The 11,667-nt window shown below is 32.8% G+C and overlaps 1 protein-coding gene across 2 annotated transcripts; it reads right to left on the reverse strand.

Annotated features, from left to right (window-relative positions):
- Positions 1–3,553: 3,553 nt before the first annotated feature.
- On the reverse strand, positions 3,554–11,211 carry LOC124544510 (organic cation transporter protein-like). 2 transcript variants are annotated; one of them, XM_047123106.1, is made up of 8 exons: positions 10,762–11,211; positions 10,122–10,317; positions 9,098–9,198; positions 8,661–8,812; positions 7,510–8,112; positions 6,246–6,427; positions 5,087–5,298; positions 3,554–4,021 (listed from the first exon to the last, which is right to left on the reverse strand). In XM_047123106.1, the coding sequence occupies exons 1-7, from the start codon at positions 10,926–10,928 to the stop codon at positions 5,116–5,118; spliced, it is 1,584 nt and encodes a 527-aa protein (XP_046979062.1). In that variant the 5' UTR covers positions 10,929–11,211; the 3' UTR covers positions 3,554–4,021; positions 5,087–5,115. The 2 variants fall into 2 exon arrangements, with proteins under 2 accessions (XP_046979062.1, XP_046979061.1); XM_047123105.1 differs by lacking the exon at positions 3,554–4,021 and having other exon boundaries at positions 4,654–5,298.
- Positions 11,212–11,667: the final 456 nt, after the last annotated feature.

Below are 11,667 nucleotides of genomic sequence, written 5' to 3' on the forward strand. Positions count from 1 at the left end.
TTGAAATGATTTATATGATTGCGTTAAATTCAAATTCTATCGCGTGTTATTTTATTTAGCATTGGTATTAGACGGACGGAAATGGTAATGATACAGACGTGATGATAACGTGATCACCACTGCATAGATATTGGCACCATAGAAAATCATAACCATTCCTTTCATGATTTACCAGTAACCATGGGAAAAAAATGTTGATATCCTCGGTGTAATTACAATGGCTGGCTCAACTTTAAGCCGGTACGAAACGTATAAACAACAACACACAAACGTTTGTCACGTTGTTGTTGAATAGTTAGATCTATTACAAAGTTTTTTGAATACGTACCAATGAGTATAATTTGAGTCAGAATTAAAAGGAGTCCTGTAAGGGATTAGTATTTTTATCGTATAAGCGAAGCCCTATAAAGTATTTATGATAGATAACTGTCTGATATTATTAATAGTAACGATAAGGAAATATATTTACAAACATTCCTGTTATTTATCTACATGTGTCTGCTCGGTGAAAGTCCAAGATGACGTCTGATGACGGGAAAAGATAAGAAAAACGATATTGATAGAAAGAATAATGTTCTAGAAAAATTATCGTTTTAATATTTCGATATTAATGAGATGGTTGGATGGTTTGAGTCGAGATGGCCCAGTGGTTAGAACGCGTGCCAGGCAGGCAGGCACCGCTGAATCATGTGCTTAATTTGTCTTTATAATTCATCTCGTGCTCAGCGGTGAAGGAAAACATCGTGAGGAAACCTGCATGTGACAATTTTCATAGAAATTCTGCCACATGTGTATTCCACCAATACGCATTGGAACAGCGTGGTGGAATATGTTCCAAACCTTCTCCTCAAAGGGAGAGGAGATCTTTAGCCCAGCAGTTTACAGGCTGTTGTTGTTGTTGTGGTTGTTGTTGTTGAGATGGTTAGGCCTTTGCCATGCGAAGGTCAATAAATAGGAAATAGAGACGATTTAGTCAGTCGTAGCTCGCTATCGAAATTAAGTTATCTTCCTGCCAAATCAAACGGTCAAGAGGTTATCAAACTTCTAACTAATGTTGATGGAAGTGTATGCTAAACAATCTCGTTTATTTTTTGAAACACGAGCTGATCTATGCCGTTACATCCAATTATTGTTATGTAAATCTTCTAGTTTATATGTACGTCAATTGTTAAATTAATAAAAAAAAATTTGATTTGTTAATCTTCCTTGTCAATTTTATTACGTTTGATATTTTTAATAAAATTTTTAATGACGACTAATTTTTTAGTTGTATAACACAATTTATCTCAATAAATTAAAATTTATTTTTATTCAATCCTATCTAAGTGCTTCTAAATAAATATTCTTTGCTTCAACAAATCTTTCAGGTATCAACAGGTGATTACAAATCGTTATTACGTTATTATATCGCTTACCGTTGTGTTGTCTGTCCCTATGTATGTATAGATCTTTAAAATCAAGCAAATGATTTTGATGTAATTTTAATAGGTAGAGTGATTCAATGTATTGTATATAATACATGGACAATATAGTGAAAAAACACGGATAATTTCAGAAGTTTTAAATGTGATGTCGTAAATAAACAAGTTTTTTTGCGCATACATTGCTAACTTTAGCTGAACTCTACGAGATAGATCAAAATAAAGTACACAATACTCTAGGTAATGTACACCTTCAAAAGATTTTCAACAAAGACCAGGATGGACGGACCAGGACCAATTTGAATCCTTTACTTTTAACAAGAGTAATAACTTATTTTCGAAGCGATTTTAAGCAATACAGCAATTATTTTACAATTATCAAGTACCTTAAATACATTATGTATATAACATAAATCAATATGTTCCTTTACAGCATGTAATTTCAATGAAGATTTTCGAAGATATCATGGATTTAAAACGTAGGCGCATAGCTGTTAATTATCTAAAGACTGAAAAACTGTGAACGTTGAAAACATTCTGTAGTATATGTATGTATATTTAGTATTAGCATTGCACGCATGCGAAGCTGGGGCGTTTCGCTAGTATTACATAAAGTAACGATTGCGGTTATATCTAGAATGTTGTATATATTTAAGTGAGTTATTTTTAAGCCAATTTTGAAGGGTTATCAATTGGGAGGTTATATTGTACGTAAAAAAACGCTTATTTAGAAAACGATTACAATTTGTCGTTTCATGTTATGATAAGAAACTTTGTCTTATTAGCGACGTTATAGAAGCCAGAAGTTGTAAGATTATTGACATTCGCAATATTGGCTCCACGTCTTTAACTCGATGCGGATGTGTAATTGCGACACGGTTGCAACTCAGTACCGATACAGTTTACTGATAAGCCTACGAGACGTAAACGACTCGATTTTTTCTCTTTTTTATTTAATAGAGTTCATTTTAATTTCATATAAATTCTGCCACACGTGTATTCCAAATAACCGCATTGGAACAGCGTAGTGGAATATGTGAACTGTGGTGTGAAATTCTCCTCAAAGAGAGAGGAGGCCTTAGCCCAGCTGTGGGAAATTTATAGGCTGTCGTTGTTGTTGTTTGTTGTTGTTAGTATTTATGCAATTCATTTTATTTCGAGGGTAACGGGGTCAGGTAAAGGCGCTACGTCTGCCTTTTCCTTAAGATTTATTTTGTTTCGTTAAAACTTAACATATAAACAAATTAACTTCTGAGTTTATAATATGAGTTAATATTTAAGTAAGATCCTGATTTAAATCCTTAGATTGAGATAGAGTGGATTTTAAATAAGTTTATCCTTAAATGTTATACATAAAGATAATCGTTAAGCATATTATATTTAAGTGTAGACTAAAAAATTTCAAGAAAAAAATACATTTTATACTAAAGATATTTCGATTGTCAAATATATCGGAATACCTTGGAGTACTATCTACTTCTCGTGCGATTTGACGTCAAAGGCCTGAAAAAAATAAGAAAGACAAACACGAGACACAACAAAAAGAATTAAAAAAAAAGAAAGACAACAAAAATAAAAAAAACACATAAACTATAAAAATTATAACTACTTACTTAATCTAAAAAAAAAAACAACAAAACAATGATAATTATTGTGTCCTAAAAGGTGTACCACTCAGCTTCCAAGTTGGGTCTATAGTACTGTCTTCTCTGCGCTGGTTTCTACTTCCTGTATTTGTGGAGCGTATATGTGCGTCGCTAAACATTATTATTATTATTTATGATATAAGTAATGAAACTTTGTTTTATATTGTTATTGTTCTTCATACTGTATTCATTCCTTTAATTATAAATTACCCTAATAACCTATTTAATTTCAATGGTTCATATCTGATAGATTACCCGTGATGGCCACATTTTCACCCTGTTTTTAAATAACTTTTGACATTTTTTTATCACATAAGCTAAGGTATAATATTTTGGGCTCATATCGGCCAGAGTAATTCAATTAATTAATAATGATTACATTCGATTTGAGTGACGTTTTGTTTTGTAGCTAAGTTATTTTTTATGTCCTACTTGGAAATGGGCTAGAATTACATAGCTGTCGTGTAATAATTATACACATTCTTCATATCCTCAATATGCCACCAACCCTGGGAACTGAGATATTATGTTCCTTGTTATTTTAGTGGCTCACTGAGTCCTCAATCAAAATCACAACAATACCATGTATTGCTAATTATCGTTAGATTATATCAATAGTTTGTGTTACGTTCCTTGCTTGCATAAAGCTTTACTTCTTAGTTAAATTCTGTAGACGAAAAAATATGAAAAAAATACATTGCACAAAAACTATTTTATTGATACGATATTTTATCGTAGCCGTGTCGCCATTGAGTAATAGGATTCTGCCATCGTAAGCTATTTTCAATTCGGCCCTGTTTGCACCTGTGGGTCTGCTCGCAATATTAATCTACGCCGCGCCGCATTGCATGCTATTCAATACGAGGCATCGAATGGGGATTTGTGCTTAAATTGTTCGTAATTATTGTCCTGATGTCGAGAGAGAACGGATGTACATGGGTAGGTAGCATTTGTCTGTGAATAAAGTTGCACAGCTGTTTTGAATGAATAAAAATTTTTATGTCATGCGTATTTTTAATATTTACATATAATGAAATTGGAGTATCTGTTTATAATATTAAAATAGCCCTTTTTACTCAATGCATATGTATGTATACACGGTACATATACAAAAATAACATTTTTTTACAATTTTTGTCTGTCTGTCTATTCCGGCCAATGTCTGGAATGGCTATGACTAATTTTGACGAGACTTTCACTGGCAGATAAATGATATAATAACAACGACGAGGCGAAGGTTTGGAACATATTCCACCACGCTGTTCCAATGCGGGTTGGTGGAATGCACATGTGACAGAATTTCTATGAAATTTGTCACATGCAGGTTTCCTCACGATGTTTTCCTTCACCGCTAAGTACGAGATGAATTATAGAGACAAATTAAGCACATGAAACAGCGGTGCTTGCCTGGATTTGAACCCGCAATCATCGGTTAAGATGCAGACGCTCTAACCACTGGGACATCTCGACTCAATAATTGTTTTTTGTTAAATTCAAACGCGTACAAGTTCGCGGGCACAGCTAGCTATTTTCTATAATTGCCCTTGTGGTATGAATACATTTAACTAGAAAAGTAATTAAAAAAATGATGACTACGATTTATTTAAATTCTGGTACAGCTAATTATATACAACTATCTGTTAAATGTAATATTATTTTTAATTATTATATCAGTAATTCAAAAAGGGATTTAATTCTGTACCGGGGAGATTATCAACATTATTATTATTTCCCAAACGATATTAAAATTTTGTAAAGAGTAGTCATATCGCTTAATGCCATAGTGCCATTATAATATTTTTTTAGTTTAATCTAATTGACAGCTGTATGAGTTTTGGAACTCTTTCAAAGGTGTTTCAATTGTAAATCTTTGAAGCTAAAGGCACTTAATTCTGCACACAGACTAAAACAAATCATGTTTGAGTTATTTGAGGACTAGGCGTTTCGCATTTAAACATACTTGTAAGTCTATCGTTACCTTAAACAAAATTTTCTACTAATATAAAATTAAATAATTACATTTTGTACTTTATCTTAATAAACGAACGTCATTCTTTATTGTCACTTCTCTGTGGTAAGCTGGTCAGGTCAAACGATCCTATATTCTCAGCTTCTTTCACATTATCTGGCAGAGGTTCGTTGGCTAGATCAGGAACCAGAAGTGTTGTCAATCCTGCAGCAATTGATATACTTCCAAATAGCAAAGTTGGCAAACTTTCCATGTATTGAGTCTGAAAGGAGAATAATATTTCCTTAATTCAGTAACTTAGTGATATTTATCTTGAAAACTTTGGAATAGACAAATACATTTGTATGAAGGTAAGATTACTTAAAGAGCTATAGGGTTCTAAGCCTACCGACATCAATAGTCTGTATCACTGAGTTCCGGTTGGAACGATAATTAGATACCATGGTGAGCAGCACTTTGACGGTGTTTCAACCTACATCGTGCAGAGCCAGGATGATGAACACTCATTATGTAGCCTATTTGCTCGTATAATTTATTTATAAAATTAAACGACCTCCGTGGTCGAGTGGTGTATACACCGGTTTTCATGGGTACGCCACTCTGAGGACGGTACGCCATCCGCGTTCGGTTCTCGGCCGAGTCGATGTAGATTATCATTAGTTTTCTATGTTGTCTTGTGTCTGGGTATTTGTGGTACCGTCGTTATTTGTGATTTTCCATAACACAAGTGCTTTAGCTACTTACATTGGGATCAGAGTAATGTATGTGATGTTGTCTCATATTTGTATTTATATTAATTTTAAATTTCACTGTTAGATTATAACAGTAGCAGTATATACAATAAATGGAAGTAACTTTGTCTTTCTGTTTATCTTGTGCTGTTTAACAGCCTAACAACTATAAAATACTTGCCGTGCTGAGACAAGAAGTTGACAAGTACTCATTTTTATTTTCTTAATAAAATCTGATCTAATATTGGTACTCGTTTCAGTTCCATCAAAATGTTCTTGTCAAGAACCTGAACTACACTGTATTTAAAAATGTAGTAGTTTTTTTAATTTAAATATATTCAGGGCTAATTATTAAATAATTAAAGATGGATGACATTCATAAATTCTTAAAAGTATCTTTAATTACCGAATTGAATCCACTATTATCGTAAATTAGAATTAATATTTGAAATTCGGAATAGGAGGCTATTACAATTACCAGTAATGGCGTCATTGGGGCTAGAATTGAACCAATTCTACCGATTGCAGAACAAAGCGCGTGCATGGAATTCCTCGAATAAGTTGGGAACAATTCCGAGGTGTAAATATAAACAGTTGCGAATGTAAATGTTGATACAAATCTTCCTAAGAAGTAAACTCCAGTCGACGACCATATGTATTCTGGAATGTAAAGTAACGAATAAGTCCACAGGTTAAATAAACTGACTAATAAATAAATGAATACGAAATGTTCTTGATTATGTATGTATTCAGAACAGTTGGTCATTTTTAGATTATTATGAAGGAATTAGTGAATGAAGGATACGTTCCTCCCATTCATCATATATTATATCGCTTACCAGCAATACTCAGTATTCTTCTGTTTCGTTTTGAAGGTTGAATTGGTCAATTTAGCTACAGACAAGAAGGACATAACATCTTAGTTCTAATGGCTCGTGTCCGCGCATGTGTATAGGCAGTGGTGACCAGTTAGCATCAGATAGCCCTTCTAACTTTATTTAACATCAGGCTAAAAGCTACGCGATTGGAGCATTAAATTTAACTCGGATGAAGCTACATGGACCAGTTCACCTTTCATATTTTGATTTGAACATTTGGACAACTCAAATGGAAACATCTTTTAATAAATTGTTCTTGTAATTTTTATAGAGTTATTTTGTTAAGAGAGTCGGTGTTCAGGTAATTCGCGTCTTTTATTAAATTTATAGTTCATTTTAAACGGCGAAGAATCAACGCGAAAAAGTTTTGACATGATAAGAACAAGAGTAATTCAAATTTAAATATAATACATGTTTCCTGCAGAACAGGTCTTGATTTACAAGATCCAATTAAATGATCGTTAGGAATGCTAAATTAATTTTAATTAAATAGATATGCCATTATTTTAGACGGATAAAAAATATTATGGTTAAGTGTTGGTTAAAGTCTGCCGTTATAATGAAATTCATCTTTTCGCACACCATTGATCACAGATGAATTTATATATGGTTAATTTGCTCATGCTTTTCATTTTGTACTAGGTGGGGAAAAAATCATGAATCTTGAAGAAATCTGGTTTATACGTATGTTCCAAAATTTTATTCGACTAATCGAAAATCGAATAATGTTGATACCCATAATCAAATTAGAGCAATATATTGGATCAAGATTCAAAACCTTTCTTTAAGACGAAAACAAAGCCATGGGATGTGAATAGTGTCCCATTATACTCATTTTATGTTCACAAATCACAACTTACTAACCTTTTGGTATCATGGGATGAACTAAGCAAATTAAGCCAGCAGATATGAACGATATAAGTAAAGGCTTCTTCCTTTTGAACCGTTTCAATATAAACACCATCGCTATACTTGCCGGTATATCGGACAATGCCATTATACCAAAATTCAAATATTTGTTTCCGGCCAACGAACCAACATTGACGACCAGTCCAAATGATATGAACGTACAAGAAGTCCACCATATCAAACAAATCAAAAATCTCTTGATCACGATTCTCGAATTGAACGTCGCCCACAGTGCGGAGTTATTCGTCGCATTATCCTCACACCGTATATTTACCAGTAATTTTTCATCTAAAGTTATTTTGTTTAATTTTGCCATTTTGAGCAGCAGCTTCGTTGCTTTTTCCTTTTTTCCTTTACTTAGTAACCATCGCACGCTCTCGTCCATGATAAAGTAGTATAATATGAAAAGCAGAGACGGTGCATAAATCAGTTGGACGAAGTGTCTCCAGTACGGGACTAAGTATGCGGCTAAAGAAAATAACACTCCACCCAAAGCAGCCATCACGCAAAAGAAAACTTGCTGGTATAATCTGTGGTCACTGTGGACAAGTTCAACACCTGAAAAAAATCGTATATACCTTTTATATGTTGGCATTAAGATGAAAATATAATATTTATTGAAAATTGATCCGTAAACATTTGCCAAACAAAAACAAATCCTTTTAAGGAAAACTGATTACAACACTGTTATAAGAGGCCTTAAAAAATAATTAATATTGACAAATTAACGTCTATTTCGTCTTATTTAAGATAATAGAACAATATCATTAAATGAAATAAAAATATAAGTCAAATTATTGTAAGTTATTATTTGTCATTGTTTAGTAGAGTAACAGCCTATATATTTCCCACTGCTGGGATAAGGCCTCCTCTCATGTGCATTCCACCAGGAATGCACATGTGGCAGAATTTCAATGAAATTAGACAAATGCAGGTTTCCTCACGATTTTTTCCTTCACCGCCGAGCACGAGATGAATTATAAACACAAATTAAGCACATATATATAGTAGTGCTTGCCTGGGTTTGAACCCGCAATCATCGGTTAAGATGCACGTGTTCTAACCACTGGGCCATCTCAGCACTCTCATTGCCATTGTTTAGTTACCTAGAATAAAAGCAGGCGAGCAATTGTCTCCCAGGGTTGCTTCGAACCACTCCAGTATAATGTAACATAAATAAGTGGTAGCATAACTTTTAGCGATACCAAATATTGCAGCCGCCAGACCAGAGATTATGATAGCTGCCTTCCTACCAATTCTATAACAAAACAAATATTAAAATGAATATTGTTTTTGAAATTTTAATATTAACTAAATGTATTATTAATATTATTGTGTGTGTGTAATACGCAAATGTATGTAGCCCTATTCAGAGATCATAAAGTGTTGTAAGTCTTATTTAGATAATTACAAGAATAAGTTAATAGTTATGATGTTACTTATTTACGATTTTGGCAAGTCGATAATTTCAAACAAACATTTTAGTATATTGTTTACTAATATGTTAATTATTGATGTTTTGAGTAAAATACTTGTCCCATACCTATCAGAAAGTTGTCCTTGAAAAAACAGTCCGCACATAAGTCCGATACTGTGAACCGTGCCAACAAAAGTCCGCTTCCAATCTTGGCACGCCAAATGAAACTGAAATATATATTTTTTTTTATTTCACGCATAATAGACCGACCCCAAATATCAAGCTAATAATGTATGTATATTGTATTTTAGCTCGTCATTTAAATTCGCTAAAGCTTTATATATTTCATACTATAGCTATATAAATTCATTATATGTTAAATATTTCTATAAATACATTTAGTATATTTTAGTCAAGTATTTCGATATAATTAGAATAAACTTAAGATTAAACGGGCAGATACCACGTTGATATGTATTTATATTACATGAACGCACTTCAAGGAGGGTTGAATACGCCCCTAAATGCACTTTTGGTACATCAGATTCAAACGATGTGGCGAATCAGTTGTTATTACAATCCACCATTGAAATACTTGGTGGTAGGGCTTTGTGCAAGCCCGTCTAGGTAGGTACCCACTCATCAGTTATTCTTCCTCAAAATAACAGTAACTACTCAGTATTGTTGTGTTCCGGTTTGAAGACCAGTGAAAAGGTACAAGGGACGTAACATCTTAGTTTCCAAGGTTGGTGGCACATTGACGATGTAAAGAATAGTTAATATTTCTTACAGCGTCATTGTCTATGGGTGATGGTGACCACTTACCGTCAGGTGGCCCATATGCTCGTCCGCCAACCTATACCGTAAAAATAATTTAGATAGAGATAATTAAGCACAATTAAATTATAATTGATTGATTAGTTTTAAATCAACGAATAGACTCTTTTTGTCATATTTAAATTATTTTATTGAATGTAGAACAGATGATGATCAGTTTTAATTTTATTGGAAATTTAAATTTTCCGAGTATCAATCATTATTTATTTTAATGTTATAAACAATTTTATATTTCTATAAAATTCAATAATATTTACACTTCTCAATTCAACTAAAATGAAATTATTATCCACGATATAAAGTATAACGTTACTTCAGCGACAAAGCTATCCTGTTTCTTGTAGATCCATTCATCACAAGGTTCCACAACTGACGTATTGAAACTGGTCGGGTAACATTCCTCGGAATTGGAAGAATATCTATGACAACCTCGGGAATTGTGTGGCGTGGTGAAATTGTACGATGTTTCGAAGTCTTTGATCTGCGATTCGCATTGCTCGATTCTACATCTGTAAATATTATTTCATTTAGGATTTCTCACTGGTCACTGTTCGGTTTCAATGTTTTGTTGTTAATTTATTAACGATACTTGTATGTTATTTCACTGGGATTTACTTTTTAAATGTATCGTTTAATGAATAGATCTGACAAGATAATCAGTAATAATACATGTTTGTTCTATTTCATTAATACTTATAATTTTTTTTGGGTTAAGTTATTTTCTCCATTATTTATAATCAAATAAATTAAAAAAGTATAAACACTATGTCTTCTATAAAAAAGAATTTGATTATTATAAAGAAAGCCTAATTTTTTTAAAACGTTTTTATAATCACATATTATTAGCACAAATAAATACTTCTTCTATCTATAAATCTATTAAAAGTGGATTTTATTTAATTCATAATTATGCAGTAATTTAATATTTTTCATATATAACAAAACTCGATTACCTGTAAGGAGTCTCCTCAGCGACGATCACGTAATTGATACAATGCATACCATTGTTGAAGAATGCAAAACTAATCAAAAATATAGCTCGTATGTGGTAACGACTGAAACCGCCAAACTTTTTTAACACATCGTCCAAATGAACTCTTTCATCTGTCGTGGAAACCATTTTCGAATCATTTAATAAGCAAAAGAAATATAATTAAGCACATAGACTCCTTAGGATGCTACTTATTATATATACAGATGCAGCATTATAAACAACACTCAAAATTTGTTCTCATAATTAAAACAAAACGTTAAACACTTTTCGAAACAAATGTTCCTCCGTTAACATTTTGTGCAATTTATTCGCGTTAAATACCGTTTGAAGATTAAAAAAATCAAATTATCTTTGAAGTTGCAATTGCTGAGCAACGAACTGACAGTCAAAGGGATACACAAGACAGTAAGGCAAGTAATGTTATGCGTCTAATACAACAAGCGATTACTTCCGCTTGGTACAGCTAACGAGATAAGTGTCGAATGATGGGATGCATCCTATCGTTGTTGGGTACATCTTCATGTTCAAGTGTACAATCCTGCGTCAATCCCATGCTTAGAACACGTATTTGCTTGAATTTTTAATTTAAAATGGCTGGTAGACAATTGGATAAGTGTTTTTTATCTCCATGTTTTGTCTGTACTTTTGGCGATCATTCTTTGAGACAATTACTGAGAAAATGAGGTCAAATGCCTATATCATTAGTTGGCGAGGAATTGAATAAAATGTTCTGTCCGTATAATCCCTCATCTTTAGATTAGGGTAACCATAATATTGTAATAACATCGAAGGTATTGAATTGACCAGAAGAGTAGAGGTTGCTTACAACATTTCGACAATTATAAAAAAGGTTATTAAAAGCATT

Source organism: Vanessa cardui, chromosome 4 (genome assembly GCF_905220365.1).
Source record: "Vanessa cardui chromosome 4, ilVanCard2.1, whole genome shotgun sequence".
Lineage (NCBI taxonomy): Eukaryota > Metazoa > Arthropoda > Insecta > Lepidoptera > Nymphalidae > Vanessa > Vanessa cardui.